This window comes from Vitis vinifera, chromosome 7, assembly GCF_030704535.1.
Source record: "Vitis vinifera cultivar Pinot Noir 40024 chromosome 7, ASM3070453v1".
NCBI lineage: Eukaryota > Viridiplantae > Streptophyta > Magnoliopsida > Vitales > Vitaceae > Vitis > Vitis vinifera.
In genome coordinates this window covers 5,440,087-5,467,918 of record NC_081811.1, presented here as the reverse complement: position 1 = coordinate 5,467,918, position 27,832 = coordinate 5,440,087, and the positions used below count along the sequence as shown (strand labels likewise).

Genomic DNA, 27,832 nt, shown 5'->3' with positions numbered 1-27,832 from the left:
ATTTTCTTCTCTTTACGAACTTAGGGTATCAGGGGATTAAAGAAACATTTCATTTCTTAAAGTTTCTTGTTTCTATTTGTTTCTGGATTTAATTGCATGCCAATTCTCGATTTTCTATTCCAGGAGGAGTTGAGAGCACCACATGAGTCTCAACATGGAGATGCTGTGATGGAGGCCATTGTCAAGGCTCGTAATGGTTCTGTTCTGGGGAAGGGCTCTATACTTAAGATGTACTTCTTTCCTGGTCAGAGAACCTCCAGCCACATACAAATTCATGGTGCGCCCCATGTTTATGAGGTATGTTCATGAACTCCTACTTTGTATCATAAGGCTACAATATCTAAGGGGTAGAACAGGATCAGGTTTGGTCTTGGGGCTTCAGGCCATAGAAGTTGGGCTAGCCCAAGGGGTACAGGTTGGGCCTCCGTCTTTTCTTTATATATATATAATTGATGGGGCAGGATCAGGTAAGGCTACATATATAGAGGTGTAATATGGGGTCAGATTTGCTCTCAGTACTTCAGGCTATAGAAGTCTAGGTAGCCCAAGGGTACAGAATGGGCTTTTTATCTTAGCTTAATATGTATATAAATTGATGGCACATGGAACAATGAGAGTGTTGGAATCCAATAATTATTCCTGATTTCATGGCGTTTATTTGATTTATTCCTGATTTCATGGAGTTTATTTGATTTATTTATGATTTTATGGAGTTTAGTTGATTTATTCCTGATTTTGTGCATATTTGGGTTAGTTGACTATGTAAATTAGTGAAGTTGTAATTTAAAAGATTTGTAGGAGGAATTTTAGGAATAGGTTAGCTGTCTTATTCTATTTCCATTTATAGTACAAGTTTGAATGTTACATATATATTTGTACTAATTTTTCAAAGAAATAATAAAAAGATTCTATTTTCCAACATGGTATCAGAGTTGGAAAAAGGTTTTTAGCAGTTTTCTTTTTTCTTCTTAGCCTCATTGTTAAGCCTTGCCTATCATATTTGTAACCTTTTATTGTCATCATTGCAATAAGCTAAGATGCTCTAGAGAGACGTGTTGGAAATTGCATGGAAAGCCACAATCAAGGGCTAAGGACAGCCACAAGGGTAAGATGCAATTTAGAAACATCAACCTCAAACAGTCTCCCTTTCACAAAAGAACAACTAGATCTCTTGTATAAGATTATCAGAAAATCTGATGTTTCCTCTTCCTCCACTTCTTGTGTTTTTGCACAATTAGGTACTTTTAAAACAACACTTAGTACTTCTAGTGTTTTTCATTCTAACACTTGGATTATTGATTCAAGGACAACTAATCACATGACTAAAGAGTCTAATGTTTTTTTATCTTACATTTCGTGTTTTAGTAACAAAAAAAATTCAGGTTGCTAATGGATCTTTGACTCCTGTTAGTGGTAAAAACAATGTTTCAGTCACTCCAAATATCACTCTTTCATCTGTTTTGCATGTCCCAAATATGTCTTGTAATTTATTATCCATCAGTAAATTAACAAAATCTCAAAATTATTCTGTAACTTTCTTTTCCACTCATTGTGTGTTTGAGGACCTAACTACGGCGAAGGTGATTGGTAGTGCTAAAGAGAGAGAGGGTCTCTATTACTTGGTTACTAAGGAGTAAAGAAAGATTCAAGCTCATCAAATAAAAGGAGAACTCTGGTTAATGCATTAAAGATAAAGGCATCCAAGTTCTTTCTCTTTGAAAACTTTGTACCCTAAATTGTGTGTCAACCTGGATCCTTCTAAATTCCAATGTGAAGTTTGTGAGTTATCAAAAAACCACCGTATTTCTTATCCTTTGAGTAGTAAAAGAAGTGAAATTAATTTTTCTCTTATTCACATTGATGTTTGGGGTCCTTCACAAGTTCCTTGTCATTCAGGAGCAAAATGGTTCATAAGTTTTAATGATGATTGTACTTGAACCACATGGATCTATCTCCTAAAAGAAAATTTTGATACTATCCTCACTCTTAAACAGTTCCATCAAATGATCCGAACCTAGTTTAATGCAAAATTGCAAGTTGTGAGGTCGGATAATGGAGGGGAGTATTTAAACCAAACCCTTGGAAATTATTTCTTGGAGAATGGGATTATTCATCAAACCTCTTGTGTAAGTATTCCTCAACAAAATGGGGTAGTTGAAAAGAAGAATAGGCATTTGTTGGAAGTAGCTAAAGCCTTAATATTTGCTAGAAATGTTCCTAAATTTTTTTGGGGGAGATGCGGTGCTAGCTGCCTACCTTATCAATAGGATGCCCACAAAAAGCTTAAACTCCAAGACTCAAATAGACATCCTAAAACACCACCTACCTCACATAAATTGCCTTGGCTCCCTTCCACCCAAAGTTTTGGTTGTATTATATTTGTCCATATCCTATATAAAAATAGATCCAAACTTGATCCCAAAGCGACTAAGTGTATTTTTTTGGGCTATTCCCCCACACAAAAAGGGTACAAGTGCTATCATCCACTTACACAAAGGAAATTTGACTCTATGAATGTAAGTTTTTTTGAAAACCAACCCTATTACTAGAAATCTAATCTTCAGGAGGAGAAAATATTACAAGAAGATTAGTCTTGGATGCTTCCTTTACCTATCTGGAGTCGTACTATTGAACATGGTGATGTAGAGGAGGTAAACAACATACAACCAACATCACGAAAAGAAACCGACATCATAAAACCAATAGTAGTAGAAAATGCTATTGAACATGGTGATGTAGAGGAGATAGGCATCATACAACCAACGACAAAAAAAGAAATCGACATCATAAAACCAGCAGTAGCAGAAAATGCTGATTCAAACTTGATGGTTTACACTAGGAGGCTAAGGCTACCAATGCAAGAGCAAGACCCAATCTCTTACACATGACCAATCATCAACTCCAAAATTAGGTACATCTAATCCTTCTAATCCCTCTCTTCTTAATCATGGTTTTGACACTGATCTTGATATTTCTATAGCTATTTGCAAAGGTGCTAGAAGTTGTATTAAACATCCTTTGTCAAACTTCCTATCCTATCATAGACTTTGCCACCAATCTAAGGCCTTTACCACTCATTTGTCTTCAGATTTAGTTCCTAAAAATGTACAAGAGGCTCTAAGTGATCTTAGGTGGAATGAAGCTATAAATGAGGAGATGAAAGCCTTGTATAAAAATGAAACATGAGATATTGTTGATTTGCCTAAAGAAAAAAAACCAATGGGATGCAATTGGGTGTTCACTATAAAATACAAAGTTGATGGTTCGATTGAGAGTTATAAATCTAGGTTAGGAGCAAAGAAACTTTTGCACCTGTGACAAAGATGAATTCGATTAGAGTTCTTTTATCCTTAGTGGCAAATCTTGATTGGCCTCTACAACAATTTGATGTAAAAAATACCTTTTTGCATGAGAACTTGGAAGAAGAAGTATTTATGGATTTGCATCCTGGTTTTGAAGGAAAATTCAGTGGTGGAAAGGTTTGTAGATTGAAGAAATCATTGTATGGTTTGAAGCAGTCTCCTCAGGCATGGTTTGAGAGATTTGCTAAGTCTTTGCTCAAATTTGGCTATCACCAAAACCAAAGAGATCATACCCTTTTCATCAATCAATCACCTAAAAAAAAGATTATTACACTAATTGTTTATGTAGACGACATAATTGTCACTGGAAATGACGTAGAAGAGATGTAGAATCTTAAGGGAAAGTTGGCAAAAGAATTTGAAATCAAAGATCTTGGAAATTTAAGATATTTTCTTGGCATTGAGGTGGCAAGATCAAAAAGGGGAATTTATGTTACTCAAAGGAAGTATATCCTTGATTTGCTAAATGAAACCAGGAAGCTAGGATGTAAACTTGCGGGTACACCTATTGATCAAAATCATCAATTAGGCACCATCACTGAAGGAATAGTAGTTGACAAAAGGTGATATCAAAGACTTGTTGGGAGATTAATTTATTTATCCCACACAAGACCAGATATAGCATATGGATGCACTCTTGAGAATCTTGGGGTACCTGAAGTCAACGCTAGGAAAATGTTTATTGTTCTCAAAGAACAATCACCTTAGAGTTGAGGCTTACACAGATGCAGATTGGACAAGTTTTATTACTGATAGAAGATCTACTTTAGGGTATTGTACTTTTATGGGTGGCAACTTGGTTACTTGGAGAAGCAAAAAGCAACATGTAGTTGCTCGGTCTAGTGCTGAAGCGGAGTTTCAAGCCATGGCCCTTGGCATTTGTGAACTCATGTGGCTAAAGGGTTTATTGAGGGAACTACAAGTTAATCTTGAGAATCCCATGAGACTATATTGTGGTAACAAGTCTACAATCAACATTGCTCACAACCCAGTACAACATGATAGGACTAAACATGTTAAGATTGGTAGACATTTCATTAAAGAAAAGATTGATAGTGGATTGATTTGCACTCCATTTGTTGCATCCAAACTACAACTAGCTGATGTCTTCACAAAGGGAGTTCAAAATCCTACATTCAACTCTATGGTTAGCAAGTTGGGAATGAAAGATATCTTTGAACCAGTTTGAGGGGAGTGTTAGAATCCAATAATTATTCTTGATTTCATGGAGTTTATTTGATTTATTCCTGATTTTGTGCATATTTAGGTTAGTTGACTATGTAAATTAGGGAAATTGTAATTTAGAAGATTTGTAGGAGGAATTTTAGAAATAGGTCAACTATCTTATTCTATTTCCATTTATTGTATAAGTTTGAAAGTTGTATATATATTTGTACTAATTTTTCAAAGAAATAATAAGAAGATTATATTTTTCCAACAGAGAAGAGAGGGAGAGAGGTCTACATATGTAGGGTGGCTAAAAGTACAGGTTGGGGTGTGGTCTTAGCTTGGTCAAAGGGTACAGGTTGGGCCTTAGCTTAATAGATGTATAAAATTGATGGTGCACTTGAGTATTGCATTAGAGAGAGATAGAAATTGAAAGAGACATCCTTAGAAACACATCTTGTTGTGAGGAGATGAACTTCATCATAAAATGTTACTTTTGAACTTAAATATATATATATATATATATATATATAGAGAGAGAGAGAGAGAGAGAGAGAGAAGGAGACTTGCTTAGAAGCTCATCTTCTTGTGAGGAGATAAAGTTCATAAAATGTCACTTCTGAGCCTTTGTTTATATGTTATTTCTGCTTCTTCTTTTTTCGCCTAAAGATTTAACATGTGATTGTATTCTACTCCCTTTTCTTAGAATCTTGTCTTGTTATGAGGAGATAAACTGCATACTGCACTTTTTTTGTGGCCTAAAATTTTCATATGTTTCAGGTGGATGGATACCCTGTGTATAGCATGGCAACTCCAACTATTACTGGTGCTAAAGAGATGTTAGCCTATTTAGGTGCCAAGCCCATTGCAGAAGGAAGTTTTCATCAGAAAGTGATATTAACTGATTTGAGAGAAGAGGCAGTTGTTTACATTAATGGCACACCCTTTGTCCTTAGGGAACTAAATAAACCTGTTGATACACTCAAGCATGTGGGAATTACTGGTCCAGTGGTGTGTCATTGTCATCACATTCAATTTATTCTAAGGAGTAATTTAGGCCAAATATATTCCTGACTTTCCTTTTGTAAACATTTTGCAGGTGGAACACATGGAGGCACGGTTGAAGGAAGACATATTATCTGAGGTCAGACAGTCTGGCGGCCGAATGCTTTTACATCGTGAAGAATATAGCCCTGCTTTAAATCAGTGCAGTGTCATAGGATACTGGGAGAACATCTTTGTGGATGATGTCAAGACGCCTGCTGAAGTATATGCCGCTCTGAAAGATGAGGGGTATAATATAGCACATAGAAGGATACCATTAACAAGAGAAAGGGAAGCTTTAGCTTCAGATGTTGATGCAATCCAGTACTGTAAAGATGAGTAAGTATCAATTCCTAGTTTCTACATTGAAAGTAATTTGTACATTAAAAGGGAAGCTTTTAAACTAATTTCTATATTAAAAGCTTTAGCTTCAGAAGTTGTTGGTTTTGACCAATCACTGTAGTAGGTGTTGCAACTTGCATAGTTCTGAACCAGCTGTTGGATCAGGTGATGTAATTGTGCCAACAAACCCATGTATGTAAATTGTTCCTCTTTACCAACTCTTAAAGTAGGTGATATACCTTGCATGGTTCTTTGAAATAAGATGAAGACAGTTCCCCAATGGGAAATAAGGAAGAGAAAGAAGAAGAAAACAATTCAGGGAGAGCGAGAGAGAGAGAGAGAGAGCTTTTTGCAACCTGTGGTGTAGGCTTGGGAGAGGGAGAGTCATGTTTACTGCTGAACTTTGGAAGGAAATGGGGCTGAAGTCAGGACAGGGTTAGAGAAAGGGCAAAAAGCTCTCTCTCTGTGGATTGTTTTCTTCTTAAATATTTATACAGGATGAAATTATTATAGTACCCTTTGAGGATTAATTTTAAAAAATTTAGTTTGGCCTAGACTTGACTTCAGAGTGTCAAGCATAGACAAGCTCAACTTGAGCCTTTTGGCATGCTAGTTTCATGATCATTGAGCCAAACATATATTTAATAAATTTTATTCATCAAAATCTGGCATTCACCCTTCAAGCATTATTTTAGCCTTTTATTTCAGTTAGATGTATGTATTAGTTATACATACATCTAATCTAATACATACTCCAAGCATGCCAAAAGACACCTAATCTAATACCCATTTATTATTTGGATGACAATCAGAATAAACTATTTCTAGTACCTTCTAAACTTAAACCCCAATGCATTTGGAAATTTACCTCTTTCCATGTACAAAATATTCATAAATAAAACTTGAATGGAATAAGCTTCTGTTAGAATTAAAATACTTACTAAAACAAATCCTAATTTTAGTTCTATTGCATTTCCCATGATTACATGTAAATAGTCCTACCATATTTCCCCAAGTAGAAAACTCAACCTCAAAGTGTGCCTGTATTGCAATGTCCCAATCCATGGAATCAAATATTTGGAGAACCTAGAAGTCTACACTATCTTTACACGTTTGTTTCACTTTGCTAGTTGAACATGTCATCTTATGATGTAGTACAACCCTAGGATGGTGGTCTACAATCAAATAAGGGAGGCTTGGTGATGTCGAACAGTAGAGATTTGATACGAAATGATGCAGAACAGTATAGAGAAAAGAATGAATAGAAGTAGAAGAGAGAGATTGCAAAGAAATTATGAAAATTATTAATCAGAAAAGTCTCATGTAGTTAACATCACTGTGCCTATATATAGATAGACAATTCTAACTCTAGTAGGAAACTGATTAGAAGAATCCTAACTCTAATAAAACATTATCAATAATTAATAAATAATAAATAACAAAATCTATCGCTTCCTATATTTACACCTAATGTAAGTGTAGTTTAACATCTTTATCTTCATCGCTAGAGTTTCAATCTATTAAAAGTTCAGGAGGGAAACAAGAATAAGAGTATAACAAGGGGAAAAATAAAATAAAATAAAAGATAACAAAAAAAAAAAAAAAAGATAAAGAAGAAATAGAAGAAACTTTAGAGTCTTAATAAGACCTTTTAAGATAAGGAAGATCAATGCAGTCTCACTATTGAAAGTTGCAAGGTATGCAAAAAACTTAATATTATTCATCATCAATCATTAATCTTGTTTTATGTCAATTAGCCTTATTTATAAGCTTTAGAAAACCCGAAAAACTTAGTAAAACTATGAAAAAAGAAACCTAACCTACATATTAACTTAATAGGACTCTTATTTCTTTCTTAAAACTTCTAAACTTCTAAATAATGAAATTAAAAGAAAATAGAGACTTTTCTTTCAAAATTAGAAACTTTATAAAAACTTCTTGTAATAAAGGTTTCTAATAAAGAAAATTCTAGATTCTAGGGACTCAAAATAGAAACTTCAAGAAAAAAAATAATTCCTTTTTAAAAAAAAAAAAATTAGAAAGTGTAGAAATATAGAAACTTCTTGTAAGGAAATTTCCAATAAATAAACTTCCCAATTCTAAATGCAGCTCAAATACCAAGTATTAATCAGCTATGACAGTAAAGAACCTAAAACGATTCAAAATTGCCTAAACACCTTGATAGAGTAATTTCGGATTTCATTATTTCCTTTTATTTCTTCTTGAGTAGATTTTGGAGATTTATCCCCATCATCTTTAGCAATCAATCTTTAAATATAATAGTTTGTAGCTGCAGCATTGCATTTGCCAAAGGTTAATTTAATTCTATAAGAACAATTAATGTTAATGTATTTGATAATCTTTTTTGTTTTTTCACATATTTGTGGGGATAAATCATTTTTTTTTCTAGAAGTTCAGAACTTGCGTTGATACCAAATTGCCATAGCTTTTGATTCTTCAAATAAGAAAAATCGGATGGATAGATGTCAGGAACATTGTTTTGTACATGGTACAAGAAGATTAAAATTCCCAATTTCAAAATACTCTTTATGGTTTTGAAATTTTTAAGTGCAAAAGTTATCCTCCCTAAAGGGTAAAAGGGATCTGATAATTCTGCTAGTCTTTTTGTCCAAATTGTTATGGCAAGGACATCTTTCTTTTTCTAAAGTTGCGGATGTTGATGGAAATTGATCAAACTGTTACTTTGGGTTTGGGTATTGATCTTGGCATTTTTGAGGATTGACTAATGCATAAATTAGTCAATAATTTTTAAGGAGAGAGCATTCTTTTAGCATCATTTTAGAAAAATTTCCTTTCTGAAATTATATTTTCAACCCGAAAATGATGTCAAGAACTATAATAACTTTTATTTACAGCTCTGCAGGTTGTTATCTTTTCGTCTCACATACAGGGTTTGGAGGAGTTGCATACGCAATGGCTATTATTTGCATTAAACTTGATGCAGAGGCAAAGCTTGCACCAAAGGTTCCAGAACCTTTGATTAGCACACCAAATTTGTTTTCTACACTTGAAGAGAACTCACCTTCTCGGGATTCTGATGAAGTGCATAAAATGGGTGATTACCGGGACATATTAAGCCTCACAAGAGTCCTCATGTATGGTCCCAAGAGCAAAGCAGATGTTGACATCGTCATAGAAAGGTATCCCTCATTTTCCTTTATCTAGCAAATGGTCACCCATCTTACTAGATGAGGTTTTCGCTCTAAAGCCCCACCTCCCCACAAAAAATCCCTTTGAATTTCCTCAAACCTTAATCTGACCATACTTGGCTATAAAGGATAGACATAAAATAAATAGGTAGGTTCAACAAAGTGCTTCCTATCAAGGTAATTCTCCCTCCGTTGGCATTATATAATCTCTTCCACATAGTCAATTTGTTACGAAACCTCTCTTCTACTCCATCCCAAGCTGCCATAGACTTGAAAAGAGCACCCAACGACATCCCCAAGTAAGTGGAGGGTAAGCTTCCCACTTACAACCAAGCTTTGAAGCCAAATCCTCCACATTAGCCACACTTCCCATTGAAATTAACTCACTTTTATCCAAGTTAACTCTCAACCCTGAAATAGCCTCAAACCATATAAGCGGTCATCATAAATAAGTCATCTGGTACTGAGAAGCCTAACAAAAAACCAACGTATCATTTGCAAACAACAAGTGGGAGATCTCAACCCTCCACCTCTACCCTTCACCTAACAAGCCGACAAATAACCCCTGCTTACAGCTCTCTTTAGGAGGCAACTAAGAGCTCCCATAGTAATCACAAACAAATAAGGCGAAGGGTCTCCTTGCCTTAGGCTCCTAGAGCTTTGGAAAAAGCCAAAAAAACTGGTAGTGGATATACACCACTTAATCCACCTGATCTACTTCTCCCCAAAACCCATATTTTCCAAGACTGAAATCTGGAAGGACCAGTCCACATGATCGTAAGCCTTCTCTATGTCAAGTTTGCTCAAAATCGTGCCAACATTGCTTTTCAAAATCGAATTATTGGCTTCCTTGGCAACAAACACTACATCCAATATTTGTCTACCCTCCACAAACGCATTTTAGGACCATTAGTTGTACAAATATGAGTGCCAAAATCATATAAATAGATATATGTATTTGTTAAGGGAAAAAGAAGAAGAAGAGGTTTGTATGTACAATTTAATTATCATCATACTGTATAAACCTATTAGAGGAATAAATGGATGAAAATATTCCATAGTTTCTTTTAATAAACGAGTAATATATAGGAAATAAAAGAGAAAAATCTCTTTGTTAGGGCTCATAAGCCAAACATACAAAAGCTTATAACTTTAACTCTACAATGATTTAATATAGGAAACATGCTACATCTATGTTATGAGGACATTACAATTGTCATATTCAAAAAAGTGCAATCAGTAGAATTTTAGGTGACCTCAAGGTAGATTCCAGATATAGGTCATACACATGTAAGTGCATGCACACATTTATACACACAAACACACAATACATAAAATAAGGATAAGGATTCAGCCACACCAAACAAGGATGAGAATTCACACACACCAAGTAAGGATAAGTATATGTATTTCTCCAAGGAATTTGTTTATGTTTTATTATGGGTTTTTTGTATTTAAATCCTATTAAATTTATACTAGAATAATGTGTGGAAACTATATATGCGATATATGATTCTCTAATAAAGCCCGGTAGAGAGATCAATTATAGTGTGACACAATCTAAATATAGTCTCCAAAAAGAGAAGTGGAGAAATTATCTTCATCAAATTATTGTCTTTACTACTCTAATGCCTCAATATCATTGCTGCATCTTCATCTTCTCTGTTCAAGTCAACCTCAATTCCTCAACAATGGTGGTTCCTTCATCAAACACTACATTGTTACCTGGTACTTTCAACTATGCTCACATCAAGCTTCTTTGTTTACAATTACAGGAAATCAAACTCTTTGTATCATTGAATATCTATTAAAAATGAAAACTATTGCAAATAGCCTTATTGCAGCTACCCAACCCATATCTCAAGAAGATTTTGTTCTTGCATATTCATGTTGAATTAGCACAAAACATGACTCCTTCATAAACTCAGTCACAACTCATGGTGAACCTATTTCAGCTGATGATCTACATCAGTGGCGGAGCCACATGGTGCCGAGAGAAAAATGAAAACCAAAACAGTCCTAAAATGAGATTTGATCCTTTGCCTTTCATGAAGAGGTTAAGGTGGCTATCATCAAGCCACAATAGAAATTTGATTTATTTTTTCCCAACCCATCACACTGGAAATATATTCCTTATCTCTGCCCTGTATAAAACAAATTTCTAACTCCACCACTAATCTACATGTTCACTATTGAACTATGAGGGTGCACTTGAACAACAATACTGGTTGTGACACTTTGTTCTATCATTTGCATTTTATATTTGAGTCCTGTTTATTTTTGCTTTTGTAATGTGTAACAAGCCTATATATATAAAATAAGACACTTACATACCACACACTGCACAAAAGAAAAGAGGTTCTATTCAAAACCTCCTAAGAAATCAATGCAGCTACAAAAGGAGGTCAAAGCATTGCTCCAAGATATGTTGTATTAAAACCTCGATTTACATACCAAGTTCCAATTGAGCTGAAGAATACTAAGAGGAGTGCCCTTGAAATCTGAAGTTGTTGAGGCCTAAAAGAGGAATAAAAGTAAATTATGTCTCATTTCGATTCTATACTTCTCCATTTATCCTTGAAAATCCTTGCATATCTTTCCCACCATACTATATCCAAATCAAATTGAGGCATGGGCTTTTCTAAAGGGTTTTGCCTCTACTTGTACTTCCCAAGCCATGCCTGTAAAGGAAATGGTCTTCATATCACTTATGCCCCCTAGAGGAACCTAATCTAGCCTGACCACATTGAACAATCTATGTCAAAGCACCATAGTCGTTGATCAGTATAAAAAATGATGAGCAATCATCCCGTCATTCATCATATGCCTAGTGCGATGGTGAGGACTAAGGATTTTGTGAGGTTTTCTCACCGGAAGCAAGTCATTGGTGTTGACCAGGCAAAGAACTTGACCTTAGATGGGATTTTAGATTGCCAAATGAATTTTGATAGAGAAATAAATAGAAACTAGTAGAGTGGACACGACTAAAAGGAAGGATTTTAGTGAAATATACTTGAAAAATATAAAGATTAAGCTCTCTTATCAAGGATAGATGGAATCAAATGCTCACAAAAGAGAGAAGAAATTAGTCTTTTCAAATCCTATCTCCACATTAGTGAGATTAAAATGAAAGATAAGATTCCAAGAAAAATAAAGGATGGGAGGTTGCAAGAACATATGAGATAGAAGAATTTCTAATCATCACAACTCTGAAAAGATTTCGAAATTGAGAGTATAGAGGTTGATCCCCCACCATAAGCCTTCCTAGAAGTGGATCCTTGCTCCATCGCTTATCACAAAACGAGTATGACCAATGAAATCTTAGAAAACTTGAGCAATGGCCTTCTAAGGGCATCTATGTGACCACCTAACTAGAATGCTGGTGTTCCAACCATTTGGATGAATCCTATATGTTGAAAGAGAGAGAGAGAAAACCTTAATTCTCATTCATATGATTAACTTCTTACAATAGAGAAATATATATACAAGGCTAGGTTGAACTAACTATCATATATATGACCTATATTAAGAAAGGAAAGAAATGTTGTACACTATAAATACATTATATTCAACACTCCCCCTCAAGTTGGAGCATATATGTCATATGCACTAAGCTTGTTACAAATATATTTAATCCTAGGACCTCTGAGAGATTTAGTGAAGATGTCTGCTAGTTGATCATTTGAATTAACAAAACTTGTAGCAACACACCCTGATGCGATTTTCTCTCTAATGAAGTGACAGTCAACTTCAATATGCTTGGTCCTTTCATGAAAACTAGATTTGATGCAGTATGTAATGCGGCCTGATTGTCACAGACTAGCTTTATTTGTTCATCTTTTCCAAATCTCAATTCCTGAAGGAGTTGCCTCAACCATATGAGTTCACATGTTGCCAAAGCCATAGCTCGATATTCAGCTTTGGCGCTTGATCTGGCCACTACATCTTGTTTCTTACTCTTCCAGGATATTAAGTTACCTCCAATAAAAACACAATACCCTGAGGTGGAACGCCTATCTGAGGGTGAACCAGCCCAGTCTGCATCGTGTAACCAACAATTTGGGTATGACCCCTATCTTCATACAACATACCTTGGCCTGGTGTTCCTTTAATATATCGAAGAATGCGGATCATAGCATCCCAATGGTTGTCACATGGTGATTGTAGAAATTGACTAACCACACTCACAGGAAAAGAGATGTCTGGCCGAGTGATGGTGAGGTAGTTCAGTTTGCCTACAAGTCGTCAATATCTCCCAAGATCTCTTAGAGGCTTCCCCTGTCCTGTTACAAGTTTGACATTTGGATCCATAGGAGTGTCAACAGGTTTACATTCTAACATACCTGTTTCTTCCAAGATGTCTAAGGCATACTTCCTTTGTGACATAACCACACCTGAACTGGATTAAACTATTTCAAGTCTTAGAAAGTACTTGAGTTTGCCCAAGTCTTTGGTTTGAAAGTGGTTGAAAAGGTGTTGCTTTAGTCTTTGGATACCCTCCTGATCACTGCCTGTAATGACAATGTCATCCACATAAACTACCAAATAGATGCACTGGCTTGAAAAGTTATGATGATAGAAAACTGAATGATCTGCTTCACTCTGAAGCATTCCAAACTCTTGAACAACTGAACTAAAACGCCCAAACCATGCCCGAGAAGACTGTTTCAAGCCATATAGAGAGTGGCGTGACTTCCACACTAAACCAGACTCCCCCTGAGCAACAAAACCAGGTGGTTGCTCCATATACACTTCCTCGAGAAGTTCACCATGAAGGAAAGCATTCTTAATATCCAACTGATAAAGAGGCCAATGACACATAGCTGCCATGGAGAGAAATAAGCAAACAAAAGCAATCTTGGCAACAGGAGAAAAGGTGTCACCATAGTCACAACCATTAATCTGAGTATAACCTTTGGCAACCAAGCGGGCCTTAAGGTGATCGACCTGACCATTAGGACCAACTTTAACAATATAGACACAACGACATCCAACTGTAGATTTACCAGGAGGTAAAGAAACAAGATCCCATGTGTCATTGGAGTGCAGAACAGCCATTTCATCAACCATTGCCTATCGCCACCCAGGATGAGAAAGTGCCTCACTAGTGCTCTTAAGAAGAGAAACAGAGGATAAAGTAGAGACAAAGGCAGAATAGGATGAAGATAATCGATGGTAGCTCAAAAAATTATAAATAGGATGAGGATTACAAGTAGATCGATTACCTTTCCAAAGAGCAATAGGCAAATGGTCAGTAGATGATAGGGCCGGGGTAGGAGAAATCGGTGGGACAGGAGGTGAGTCATCAGGTACCTCAACTGAAGAGAGAGGAGGAGCAATAGCACGATGTCGACGATGATAAACCTGAAGAGGACGAGAGAGCGCATCTAAAGGAAGGGATATATAGGGAAGTGACAATACTTTAGAAATGGGAAGAGATTCAGAGGATGAGAAGAATAGAGAGTCCTCAAAGAAGATGACATCAACGGAGAGAAAATAACGATGAGTGTCAGGGGAATAACAACAATAGCCCTTCTGAAGTCGAGAGTATCCCAAGAAGATGCATTCATAGCCTTGGCGGAGAGCTTGTCCTGTCCAGGTATGAGAGTATGAACAAAACAAGTACAACCAAAGACACGAGGAGGAAGGAAATAAAGAGGTTGGGTAGGAAAAAAGAGGGAATGAGGGATTTGGTCATGTAATATAGATGAGGGCATACGATTAATCAAGTAACAGGCTGTAAGAACAACATCCCCCCAAAAACGAAAAGGAACATGACTATGGAGAAGGAGGGTACGAGCTATCTCAACAAGATGTCGATTTTTACGTTCAGCAACCTCATTTTGTTGAGGAGTATGAGTACAAGATGACTAATGGAGGATCCCATGTTGGGACATAAAAGAAGTAAAGGATGTAGAAAAATATTCCCGAGCATTGTCACTGCGTAACACTCTAATAGAAACATTGAATTGTGTTTGGATTTCAGCATAAAATTTCTGGAAAATAGAGAATAACTCAGCTCGATTTTTCATTAAAAATAACCAAGTATATCTTGAATAGTCATCAATGAAAGTGACAAAATACTAAAATCCTAAATTAGATGCGGTCCGACACGGACCCCAAACATCATTGTGGACGAGTTCAAAAGGAGACTTTGCCCGATTATTCAAACGCTTTGGGAACGAGACACGAGTATGTTTCCTAAGCTGACACTATTCACACGCAAGAGACGACAAAGTGGAAAAACGAGGGACCATCTTCTAGAACTTGGAGAGACTAGGATGACCCAGACAACTGTGAATGAGAAGAGGAGCATCGGTGGAAATGCAAGCTGCAAGAGATGAAGGTGATGTGAGGTGATAGAGGCCTTGAGACTCACGCCCTATGCCAATCGTCTTCCCCGTACTCCGGTCCTGCAAGATCACAGATTTATCAGAAAAAGTGATAGAACAGTTAAGAGTGTAAGTTATTTTGCTGATGGAAATAAGATTAAAAGGACACTCAGGGGCATAAAGGATAGAATGGAGAGGTAGGGAAAGGAGAGGATGAGCCAAACCAATACCTTTAGCCATAGTTTGGGAACCATTAGCTAAAGTAACAATATGTAAGGCAGAGGTAGTAGTAATAGAGGAGAAAATGTGTTTATTACCAGAGATATGATCAGATGCTCCAGAATCTAGAATCCATGGGCCAAGAGAAGGAGACTGAGTAAAGCAGACAGAGACATTACCGGTCTAGGCAACAGAAGCTGATGTGGCTACCTGATATTGGAGATAGGCATCATAATCACTACCAGTAAGGGTGATACTTTGAGATGTGGAGCTCGCAACAAAGTCAGGTTGAGATAGTAGAGGATCAGATGACTGAGCAATGTGGGCAGTGCGAGAAGGTCGTCCATGTAACTGATAGCAACGATCTCGAGTGTGACCAAGCTTATTACAATAGGTGCATTGAGGACGTTGTCCTCAACCCCGATTGCCACTACGTCCTCCTCAAGAGTTAGTCTGAGAGACTAACACAGATGAATCTGAAGGACCATCAGTCGACAAGGTCTGAGTAGAGGAAAGGCGTAAGAGACGAGCGAACACATCATCTAATGATGGTACTGATGGACTAGCAAGAATCTAATCTCGGATAGACTCAAGATCTAGACGGAGGCCAATGAGGGTTAACACCATAAAAAATTTGGCAGTCTGTATTTGTTGAGCTTCATCACCATTAGTGAAGGGCATCAAAGTTAAGAACTCCTCCTTAAGAGATGCAATTCAGCCAATATAAGTAGACAGATCCATGTCCTACTGTCTCACATGAACAATATCATAAACCACCTTATAAAATCGTTGAATATCATTCGTGTATAATCCTTTAGCCTGAGTCCAAAATTTAAAGCAGGTTTTGTAGGCATGAAGATGATGTAAAGTTTTGGGATCAACAGATTGCCATAATACGCTGCATAATTGTGCATCGATTTTCTTCCATTGCACTTTGTCAACATCAGGTGTAACAAGATGATCCTCATAACCTTGTCCCATAAACCAAAGTTCCACGGACGCTGACCAGGAGAGATAATTCTCACTACCAATCAATTTTTCCAATGTGATAGTAGGAGATCCAAAGATGACAGATGTAAAAATAGGATTTTTAGTTGCCATATCCACTTCACTTGAGATTGAATCACGTTTGGATCGAAGAGAGCCCTAAAGGGAGGTCGGATCACAGCTGTGGAAAAAGAACTTGGTATGTCGGGACCCAAACAAAGGAGAAAAGTGACTGGAGATGAAGAAGAGGCCTTCCCAAGGCACACACAGGTCTCGACCAAGGAAGGGAGCTACCGTCGGAGGCCGGAGGAGGCTGAAAGAAGACCCGCGGAGGCTGAAATGCCAAAAAAATGGAGAAGTAGGGTTCGGAGAGGACTGACGGAGGCTTAGAAGTGCAAGACGGTGCCGGACGAGCCTGCTGGTAGAAGCTCGACACCAGAAAGTGGGTCACGCGCCCTCACACGCTGGCGCATGGGATTCAGGCCGCCGGAGAAAAACGGCGCGTGGGAGGCACGTGGATCATTTTTTGGCTCCGGTGCATTGAGAAAAGTTGCAGATCTCCTCTTTGCACTCCTGATGATGTGGTCAGTGTCGGAAAATATCGCCGGAAAAAAAAGTCGCCGGAAAAGTCTCCGGAAAAATGTTGATGGTGATGAGGGTTTTCTGACCACAATATGGCTGACTGGAAAGTTTTGGGAAATGGAAAAGGTGACAGGAATGAAATACGATCACTGGACGAATTCCCGAAATTAATTACACAGGTAAACCAGAAAGAATAAAGCTTTCTCCCTTGGCTCTGATACCATGTTGAAAGAGAGAGAGAGAGAGAGAGAGAAAACCTTAATTCTCATTCATATGATTAACTTCTTACAATAGAGAAATATATATACAAGGCTAGGTTGAACTAACTACCATATATGTGACCTATATTAAGAAATGAAAGAAAGATTGTACACTATAAATACATTATATTCAACACTATAGATACTCAAAATTACTTTATGCCAAAGAGTGTCACTTTTCCTAGGAAACCTCCGAAGCTATTTCCCTAAGAGTATTCTATTCCTTAAAGAAATCTTCCCAATTCCCAAGTCCCAAACCCTTTCCATCTTACGCTTGCACACTTAGGCCCAACTTATGAGATGATCTCTTTTTTCCTCCCTCGTCCCTAACCATAAAAAATCTCTTTACATTTTTTCAATCTTTATCGTCACTACTAATGGGATCTTGTATAGCAAAAGGAAATAACTAGGAATACGAGACAAGCAAGACTGGATTAGTATAATTCGTCCACTTGAACACAGAACCACTTTATCTAACCATCTAACCTTTGCAAAATTTTATTTACTATTAGATCCCAAAAATCAATAGCCTTTGGGTGCTCCTTTAGAGGAAGACCTAAATAGGTTAAAGGTCATTCAAAGACCTTACATTCAAGCATCAAAACCAGCCTGGAGATCTAATCTTGACTCATGTTGATACCAAATAAAGTGCTCTTGCTTAAATTGATCTTAAGACCTAAAATGTACCCAAAAACTAACAATATTAGTTTAAGGTTTTGCAAATCTTCCATAGTAGCACTTGAGAAAAAATTGGTGTCATTTGCAAATCGCAAGTGGGACACCCTTATTCCCTAATTGGAAATCCTTCCAAGATACCATTTTCCTCTACTCTCAACATCCTGCTTAAGACATCAACTACTACGAAAATAGTATACTATCTTTGATACTATTAATAGAAAAGTAACCAATTGCAAGGAAGGATGAGTTATCCTTAAAGATAAACACAGCAAGAAAGGGAATAAGAAGTCAAAATCGTACAAGAAGGCATCAAAAGATATCCTCCAAAAACCCTAACTAGACCCCAACATAAACATATAGATTTCCTTTGAACGAAAAGCTTAAGAAAAGCCTCTAGCATAGGGTCTCCTTTTTGACCAATCTATCTGCTGTCTGGTGTATGGATCTAGCCTCCCAAGCAAAACAACATCCCTATTGTTGAGAAGTTAATAATCTTTTTAATCCAAGGTTCCATTTTTCACAGCCCCCTTTTTCCTTGAGGCACCCATGATTCCGTGAAAGAACATCAACCAAGTCACGTTCCACCTGAAAATATTATTAAATGGGCTGCTTCTAGCAAACCCTTCAGTAACACAAAGGCCTTTGCTTCAATGGCCAAGCTAAATCCAACTGGCTTGGGAAAAAAACCCCTAACCACCTTGCTCTCAGAATCTTTAAATGAACTACCAGTTTACATTGGCCTAAGTTGTCCAATGAACAGCCATCAAGATTAAGAATGTGTAGGTTTCCACCTAAACTGTAGGAGGAAATATCCTTCTCAAGTAACTGCTAACTCATCTCTAATCCATCATAGTTATATTTATGGGAATACCACTGGACTCTTTAGTAACAGATACTGTTATAAAATAAGTATTGAGATGAATCTCACTAGGCATCTATGGTTCTCCACTGGTCTTAAAAAAGTCCCTGTATTCTTCTCAGTCCATATCACCCAAGGAATGACATGAATTGCTTCCTGCAAGATTGTTCGACCCTTCAGTTTGTTCCCAAAATCCTAGGACACCATCAACATCATGTTTGTGATGCTTCTAGAAGAATCCCAGGAGATACCTGCTAAACCAAACAATCTCTGTGGCACGCCTTGTCTAACCAGACAAGGAAGAGATGCTTAATCATCTCTCCCCTACCTAAACAAGGAATGCACTGCTCAGAGGTGGTATAAGGTGTCCCAATTTTTAGCAAGTCATTGGTATTTGCATTTTTCTTGGCAGCTAACATTGTGAAGGCTCTTGAATTTTAAGGGAGCTTTAGACTTCTACATGAAATTGACTTAGGGAAAAATGCAAGGCAGATTGCTCTTTAAGAAGGCATGGTAAAAGAACTTTGAGGGAAAAATGTCAAAAGAAGCATTTGTTCAGCACCCCTCGTCTAGGAAAGAATGAGAGAAATAAATATGTTGCAAAGAGATTATGGATAGGGGAGATTACCAATATCTTAATTGGACAATTTACAGTGAAAAATTAATAAGGGTTTTGGATATGGAGATTTGGGTTGATGTAACAATGAGAAGTATGAGAATATATATTTCCCTAGAAAGGGCATAAAGTCAAGGACAAAGGATGCAAAGCAGTTAACCTCCCTCAAAATCTCCCATAAAAGAATTTTTGAACCATTTCCTATAATCAAACAAATAAGCAATCAAAGTCATGGGGTCCTCAGGAAATGAATTTTCAAAGACATTTATGGAACCACCTAAGCGTCCTCTATCCATTTGAGTGCAACCAGTAAGTTCTCATGATAACATGACATTATACTGAGTCACTTTCTTTGAGGAACAGCAATAGCTATTTACCTAAAAACAAAAAAAAAAAAAAGCCATCTTCCTTGTAGGGACCCCTTAGTACCCTTCTTTCCCTTGCAGCTATGATACTCAGACTTTGCAACTTCACCCGATGTTACTCATGTAGGCATGATAGGACATAGGTGTGGGTGTGAAATACTTGTTAGATAACTACTAATACATTTTGGATATATTGTTGATTTTAATTGATTTGTTTCTTACTTTCAACTTTCTTAGCAAATATTTATATTGAAGAAAGAAAGAGGTTTAAAAAAATGAACTTTCGTAAGAATGCCTGTGGCCTATGGATAAGAAAGAAAATATTTGAGATAATTAGAAGAGGGGAAGTTTTTATCAAGGATACTTTTCTTTTGACTGATATCCAATTATTTCTTTTTTTTTCTTTTATAATATTGTGTCCAAGTGTCGTCTACTTATGATTGAGATCCTTTTTGGCCATGTACCTGTATCTTGAAATTTGGAGCTGTGAAGGATCAAAATTCTTTGGCATTCTGCATTTCTTGCTCATATTTGTGATTTTGATTTAATGAAATACTATGATTTTAAAGGATAGAGAAAATACTTGCAAAGTTGAGGAACATGATTGACTTTTCAACCTCTATTTGGAATCCTATGGCTAAGAACTTTGTCGATTGTCCTTGTAAAAAGAGAGAAAAGGGAGAATGCCTAATTTTTGTTATTGAAAAATTGTTAATAATACACATTGGACTTGGGTATATATATACATGTTAGTGGGACCCACAATACAATAAGGAAAGAAAAGGAAAAGGAAAAGTAAATAACCTAAATAACTGTACATCATCTAACACTCCCCCTCAAGCTAGAGCATATATGTTATATGCACCAAGCTTGTTACAAATGTATTTAATTCTAGGACTTCTAAGAGATTTAGTAAAAATATCTGCTAGTTGATCATTTGAATTGACAAAACTAGTCGCCACACATCTTGATGCGATCTTCTCTCTAATGAAGTGACAACCAACTTCAATGTGTTTGGTCCTTTCATGGAAGACTGGATTGGATGCAATATGCAAAGCGGCTTGGTTGTCACAGATGAGCTTCATCTGTTCATCCTTTCCAAATCTCAACTCCCGAAGAAAATGTTTCAACCATATGAGTTCACATGTTGCCAGAGCCATAGCTCGATACTCGACTTCAGCACTAGATCTGGCCACTACATCTTGTTTCTTATTCTTCCAGGATATTAGGTTACCTCCAATAAAAACACAATACCCGGAAGTGGAACGTCTATCTGTGGGTGAGTCAGCCCAATCGCATCTGTGTAACCAACAACTTGAGTATGACCTCTGTTCTCGTACAACACACCTTGGCATGGTGTGCTTTTGATATATCGAAGAATGCGGATTACAGCATCCCAATGGCTATCACATGGTGACTGTAGGAATTGACTAACAACACTTACAGGAAAAGAAATGTCTGGACGAGTAATGGTGAGGTAGTTCAGTTTACCTACAAGTCGCCGATATCTCCCAGGATCTCCTAAAGGCTCCCCCCTGTCCTGGTATAAGTTTGACATTTGGATTCATAGGAGTGTCTACCGGTTTACAGTCTAACATACCGGTTTCTTCCAAGATGTCTAAAGCATACTTCCTTTGGCAAAGAACCACATCGGAACTGGATTGAGCTATTTCAATCCCTAAGAAATACTTGAGTTTCCCCAAGTCTTTAGTCTGAAAGTGGGTGAAAAGGCGTTGCTTTAGTTTCTGAATACCATTCTGATCACTGCCTGTAATGACGATGTCCACATAAACTACCAGATAAATAGACTATCCCGAAGAGTTATGATGATAGAAAACGGAATGGTCTGCTGTACTACGGAACATGCCAAACTCCTGAACAACAGAACTAAAACGGCTAAACCATGCTCGAGGAGATTGTTTCAAGCCATATAGAGAATGGCGTAACCTGCACACTAAACCAGACTCCCCCTGAGCAACAAAACCAGGTGGTTGCTCCATATAAACTTTCTCAGCAAGATCCCTATGAAGGAAAGCATTTTTAATATCTAACTGATAAAGAGGCCAAGAACGCATAGCAGCCATGGAGAGCAATAGACGAACAGAAGCTATCTTGGCAAGAGGAGAGAAAGTGTCACCATAATCAGAACCATAAACTTGAGTATAACAACTAAGCGGGCCTTAAGGCAATCAACCCGACCATCAGGGTCAACCTTAACTATGTAAACCCAACGACAACCAACTGTAAATTTACCAAAGGGTAAAACAACAAGATCCCAAGTGTCATTGGAGTGTAAAGCAGCCATTTCATCTACCATTGCCTGTCGCCAGCTTGGATGGGAAAGAGCCTCAAGGGTACTCTTGGGAAGAGAAACAGAAGATATAGCAGAAACAAATGCAGAATAGGGTGAAGATAATCGATGGTAACTCAAAAAATTGTAAATGGGATGAGGATTACGAGTAAATCGATTACCTTTCCGAAAAGCAATGGGTAAGTCAGCAAAAGGAGGCAGAGCCGGGGCAGGAGAAACCGAAGGGATAGGAAGTGAGTCAGCAAGTACCTCGGCCAAAGAAGGAGGAACAGCGACACGATGACGGCGATGATAAACCTGAAGTGGGCGAGAAGGCACTGCATCAAGTGGGGAGATAATGGGAAGGGGTAAGACTTCAGAAACAGGAAGAGACTTAGAGGTGGAAAAAAACGGTGAGTCCTCAAAGAAAGTGACATCAGTGGAGAGAAAGTAGCGATGAGTCTTAGAGAAATAATAACGATAACCCTTTTGAAATCTGGAATATCCCAAAAAGATGCATTTTGTGGCTTTGGCAGAAAGTTTGTCTTGTTCAAGAGTGAGAATATGAACAAAGCAAGTACAACCAAAAACACGTGGAGGAAGGAAATAAAGTGGTTGGTCAGGGAAAAGAAGGGAATGAGGAATCTGATCGTGTAATACAGATGAGGGCATACGATTAATCAAATAACATGCTGTAAGAACAGCGTCCCCCCAAAAACGAAAATGAACATTACTATGGAGAAGGAGAGTACGAGTTGTCTCAACAAGATGTCGATTCTTACGTTCAGCTACCCCATTTTGTTAAGAAGTATGAGCACAAGAAGACTGATGAATGATCCCATGTTGGGAGATAAATGAAGTAAATGGTGCAGAAAAATATTCATTGGCATTGTCACTGCGCAACACACGAATAGAAATATTGAACTGGGTTTGGATTTCAGCATAAAATTTCTGGAAAATAGAGAATAACTCAGCTCGATTTTTCATTAAAAATAACCAAGTACATCGAGAATAGTCATCAATGAAAGTGACAAAATACTGAAATTCTAAAGTAGACGCGGTCCAATAGGACCTCAAACATCAGTGTGGACAAGTTCAAAAGGAGACTTTGCCCGATTATTCAAACGCTTTGGGAACGAGACACGAGTATGTTTCCCAAGCTGACAGGACTCACACGCAAGCGACGACAAAGATGAAAAACGAGGGACCATTTTCTGGAACTTGGATAGACTAGGGTGGCCTAGGCGACTGTGGATGAGGAGGGGAGCATCAGTGGAAATGCAAACTGCATGAGTTGAAGGCGAGGAGGTGATAGAGGCCTTGAGACTCACGTCCTATGCTAATCGTCTTCCCCGTACTCCGGTCCTACAAGGTCACAAATTTATCAAAGAAAGTGATAGAACAGTTAAGAGTGCAAGTTATTTTGCTGATGGAAATAAGATTAAAAGGACACTCAGGGGCATAAAGGACAAAATGGAGAGGTAGGGAAGGGAGAGGATGAGCGATACCAAAACCTTTAGCCATAGTTTGGGAACCATTAGCTAAAGTAACAGTAGGTAAGGCAGAGGTAGTAGTAATAGAAGAGAAAAGATCCTTATTACCAGATATGTAATCAGAAGCGCCAGAATCTAGAATCCAAGATCTAAGAGAAGATGTGTGGGTAAGACAAGTAAAAGCATTACCAGTCTAGGCAATAGAAGCAACAGAAGTTGACTTGGTGGCCTAATAGCGGAGATAGTCATCATACTCACTGTCAGTGAGGGAAATACCCTGAGATGTGGAGGAACTAGGAGGCTAAGGCGACTGAAGATCAGATGACTAGGCCACGTGGGCAGTGCAGGAAGGTCGCCCATGTAACTGATAACACTGATCACGAGTGTGGCCAAGCTTATTGCAATAAGTGCAATGAGGACGTTGGCCTTTACCTCAGTTACCACTGCGTCCTCCTCGAGAGTTAGTTTGAGAAACTAACACAAAAGAATCTGAAGTGTTATCAAATGACAAAGTCTGAGTGGAGGAGATACAGAGGAGGCGAGCCAACACATCATCCAAGGATGGAACGGAGGAACTACCAAGAATCTGATCACGGACGGTCTCGAGATCTGGACGGAGGCCAATAAGCATAAGAACTATGAAGAACTTGTCAATCTGTGTTCGTTGATCCCCAACATCAGTAGTAAGAGGCATCACGGTCAAGAATTCCTCCTTAAGAGAGGCAATCTGACCAATATAAGTAGATAAATCCATGTCTTGTTGTTTAACATTGACAATAGAAGAAGCCACCTTATAAAGACGTTGGATATCATTCGTGTATAGCCCTTTCGCTTGATTCCAAAATTTAAAGCATGTTTTGTAGGCCCGAAGATGAAGCAGAATCTTAGGATCAACTGATTGCCATAACACACTACATAACTGTGTATTTATCTTCCTCCATTGTACTCTGTCAACCTCAGGGATATCCGCTTCCTGCGTAACAAGGTGATCCTCATAACCTTGACCCATACACCAAAGCTCCATAGAGGCAGACCAAGACAAATAATTTTCACTGCCAACCAATTTCTACGAAGTAATTATAGGAGATCTAGATATGACAGAGGAAAAAGTGGAACTTTTAGTAGCCATATCTATTTATCTGGAGAACAAAATATGTTTGGATCGAAGAGAGCCCTAATACGGCTTCAGATCGCGGCTGAAAGAAAAAAAACCGAGGATCCACGGCTGTGAGAGACCAAATAGTAAAGAAAAACAAATGTGGCACTACTGGAAGGGTAGAAGAACACTTCCTAAGACACGTGCAAGGCTCGGGATGGAGAGGAAGTCACCGGAGGTTGTCGGAAAGGTTGTTTAGAGGGTCGACGGAGACAAAAAAAAACCCCAAAAAATGCACTTTCAGGGCTCGGATGGCACAAGCACAAATGGAAGGTGGCTAGACGGCGTTAGGTGAGGCTGGAAGTGGAAGCGCGTGGCCGGAAAGTGCTCCACGCGCCCTCACACGCCGACGCGTGAGGTTCAGGCCGCCAGAGAAGAAACGCGCTTGGACAGCGCGTGGCTGAGAATCTCCCTCCGGTGCTTTGAGAAAACTTGAAGATCTCCTCCTTGCGCACCTGATGGTATGGTTGGTGTCGAAAAAGGACTTCACCGGAAAAAGGTTGCCGGAAAAGTCGCCGGCGGTGAGAGTTTTCTGACGGCGATACGGTTGATCGGAAAGCTTTAGGAGATGGGAAAGGTGACCGGAATGAAACACGGTCACTGAAATATTTCCCAGAATGAATTCACGGATAAACCGAAAATAATTAGGGTTTTTTTCTCCCTAGGCTCTTATACCATGTGAAAAGAGAGAAAAGGGAGAATCTCTAATTTTTGTTATTGAAAAACTGTTAATAATACACATTGGACTTGGGTATATATACATGTTAGTGGGACCCACAATACAATAAGGAAAGAAAAGGAAAAGGAAAAGGAAAAGTAAATAACCTAAATAACTGTACATCATCTAATAGTCCTCTTGGTTCATTCTTGTTTGTTGGACTTGAGAATCATCTCTTCAACTCATCCTGGGAATAGACTAATTCAAGTTTGTAACTTAATGCTTTTAGTTGGGCTGTACTCCTGGCTAGCAGTTTAGTTGTTTAGTTTGTGAAGGATTCTTTTTATCAGGCTTTCTTATTTCTTTTAATATTATGCATTTTAAATATAAAGACATAATATTATTATTGGACATGGTCATAATATTGTGTGAAAGATTTTGAAATTCTTCTACAAAAGGTAGACTCTTTTCTTTGGTCCTTTGAAGAAACCAAAAGAGGAAGAAATGTGGGCTAATAAGGATAATATCAGTAGTAATCATGTTTAGAAAATTTCCTACCCTAACTTTAGAGAGACAATCAGCAAGGAAAATAAAACCCTAGGTGAAGAAAGAAAAACTTTATATTGTTTGGTAAATGTTACTTCACATGTCAGAAAATGATAGGGAAAGGAACTCTTGATTTCTATTAAATTTATTTTTGCTATTTGTTTATCAATAGAACAAGCCATTATATCATACAACAATGTGTGCCACATGATTAGTTGATGTACCATGACTCTTTGTCCATGTACCTATAGGATAGGGATTATCTCCCTCAAATTGGCATGGAGAGAGGGGTGTAAACTTCTTCACTAGTGGTGTCAATCAAACATTTCTTAGGGAAGTTAGAAGGCAGAGATGGAATCACCATTGAGATTCTATGAAACATGGTTAGCTTGGGTTCTCTTTTATGGCATGACAAGGCATTAGAGTCTATGTTCACTGATCTCCATGGAGATGTCCCCAAATTATGTTTATATTATGATTCCTATCCTAGTTGAATACCATTTGCAGATAAAATGAAAGGATGTGTCAATAAGATAGCTTTTCTTTCTCTGAACGATGTTTTGTTTGTTCCTTTGTTTTAAAGGTGTGCAGGTGCTGGGAATTTACGACATGATATTCTCTTTTATAGCAAGGAACTCGAGAAGTTCTCCAATGGTGATGATGAGCATCGAGCATACCTCATGGATATGGGCATTAAAGCTTTAAGGTCAGTTTACATTATTGAGTCATCAAACCTTACAGGTAGTTAAGTGGGTCATTTTTTTGCTCCTTTCCCATGATTAATGGTAGAGACATGGACCCATTCATTAGCTAATTAAAGATCCCCAAGATCAACACATGGATCCATTTCTGAGCACTGATAAATCTGAGAAAAATGAATGAGTTGTAGTTTTCCATGGGCAGAATGCCCAACCTCTCAATGTTTAGAACGAAGAGTATGATGAATATTATCTGCTACAGTTAGTGGTCTCAGTCAGCAATTAGTCACTAGGTTGTCAGCTATAGCAGCATACCTTTGGTTTGAAGTAATTATTGGCTTTTTTGCAATTGCAGGCGGTACTTTTTCCTCATCACATTCAGGTCCTACCTTTACTGCACCTCTGCAACCGAGACAGAATTCACAGCTTGGATGGATGCAAGGCCTGAACTTGGCCATCTCTGTAATAACCTCAGGATGGATAAATGATTTCAGACATATAGCAATCATCTGCAGATAAATTTATGTACAGGCACAGCTGGCTATCTATCCTTGTAACAGTTTCTCCAGTATTAGCAGCTTACCAAAAGGGGAAAAGAGAAAAAAAAATGAAAAAATAAAGAGTTGTGTGAATAGGTCCTACAAAAAGTACAGCTCATTTTAGTTCTAGGTACTTCTCTCCAGGTTTCTAGCAGGAAAGCAAAAACTCAAAAGGCCAAATACCTACATGAAATGAACCTATTTCTTCCTTTCTCCTTGAGGCCGTTGCTTCTTTGTGAACTATTTTTTTACTCCCTATATCTTTATTGATTTATTTATTTTATTATGTGTTTTTAACTTTTTATTGCACTAGTTAATTGTATATCACAATTCATTACCATTAAGCTGACAGGTCATTTTGACATTCAAACATGATGGGTCTGTCTAGAAATGTTTTTGAAAATAATTTTCAAAAGTTTTACGATGTTTTCTAAAGTAAAAGTCTATCCGAGAATTTGGAATGTTTTGA

The 27,832-nt window shown here is 37.7% G+C and overlaps 1 protein-coding gene across 2 annotated transcripts in view; it reads left to right on the top strand.

The window, feature by feature from the left end:
• Positions 1-27,646, top strand: part of LOC100245180 (uncharacterized) — a 95,201-nt gene extending 67,555 nt beyond the window's left edge. The window contains exons 14-19 of one of the 2 annotated variants that reach the window (XM_002281992.5): positions 124-297; positions 5,310-5,540; positions 5,629-5,912; positions 8,792-9,076; positions 26,710-26,832; positions 27,180-27,646. In XM_002281992.5, the coding sequence (XP_002282028.2) occupies positions 124-297; positions 5,310-5,540; positions 5,629-5,912; positions 8,792-9,076; positions 26,710-26,832; positions 27,180-27,312 (1,230 nt within the window). In that variant the 3' untranslated portion in view covers positions 27,313-27,646. Of the gene's footprint in view, positions 1-123; positions 298-5,309; positions 5,541-5,628; positions 5,913-8,791; positions 9,077-26,709; positions 26,833-27,179 lie in introns of those variants that run through there. The other variant, XM_059737954.1, reaches the window with a different exon arrangement.
• Positions 27,647-27,832: the final 186 nt, after the last annotated feature.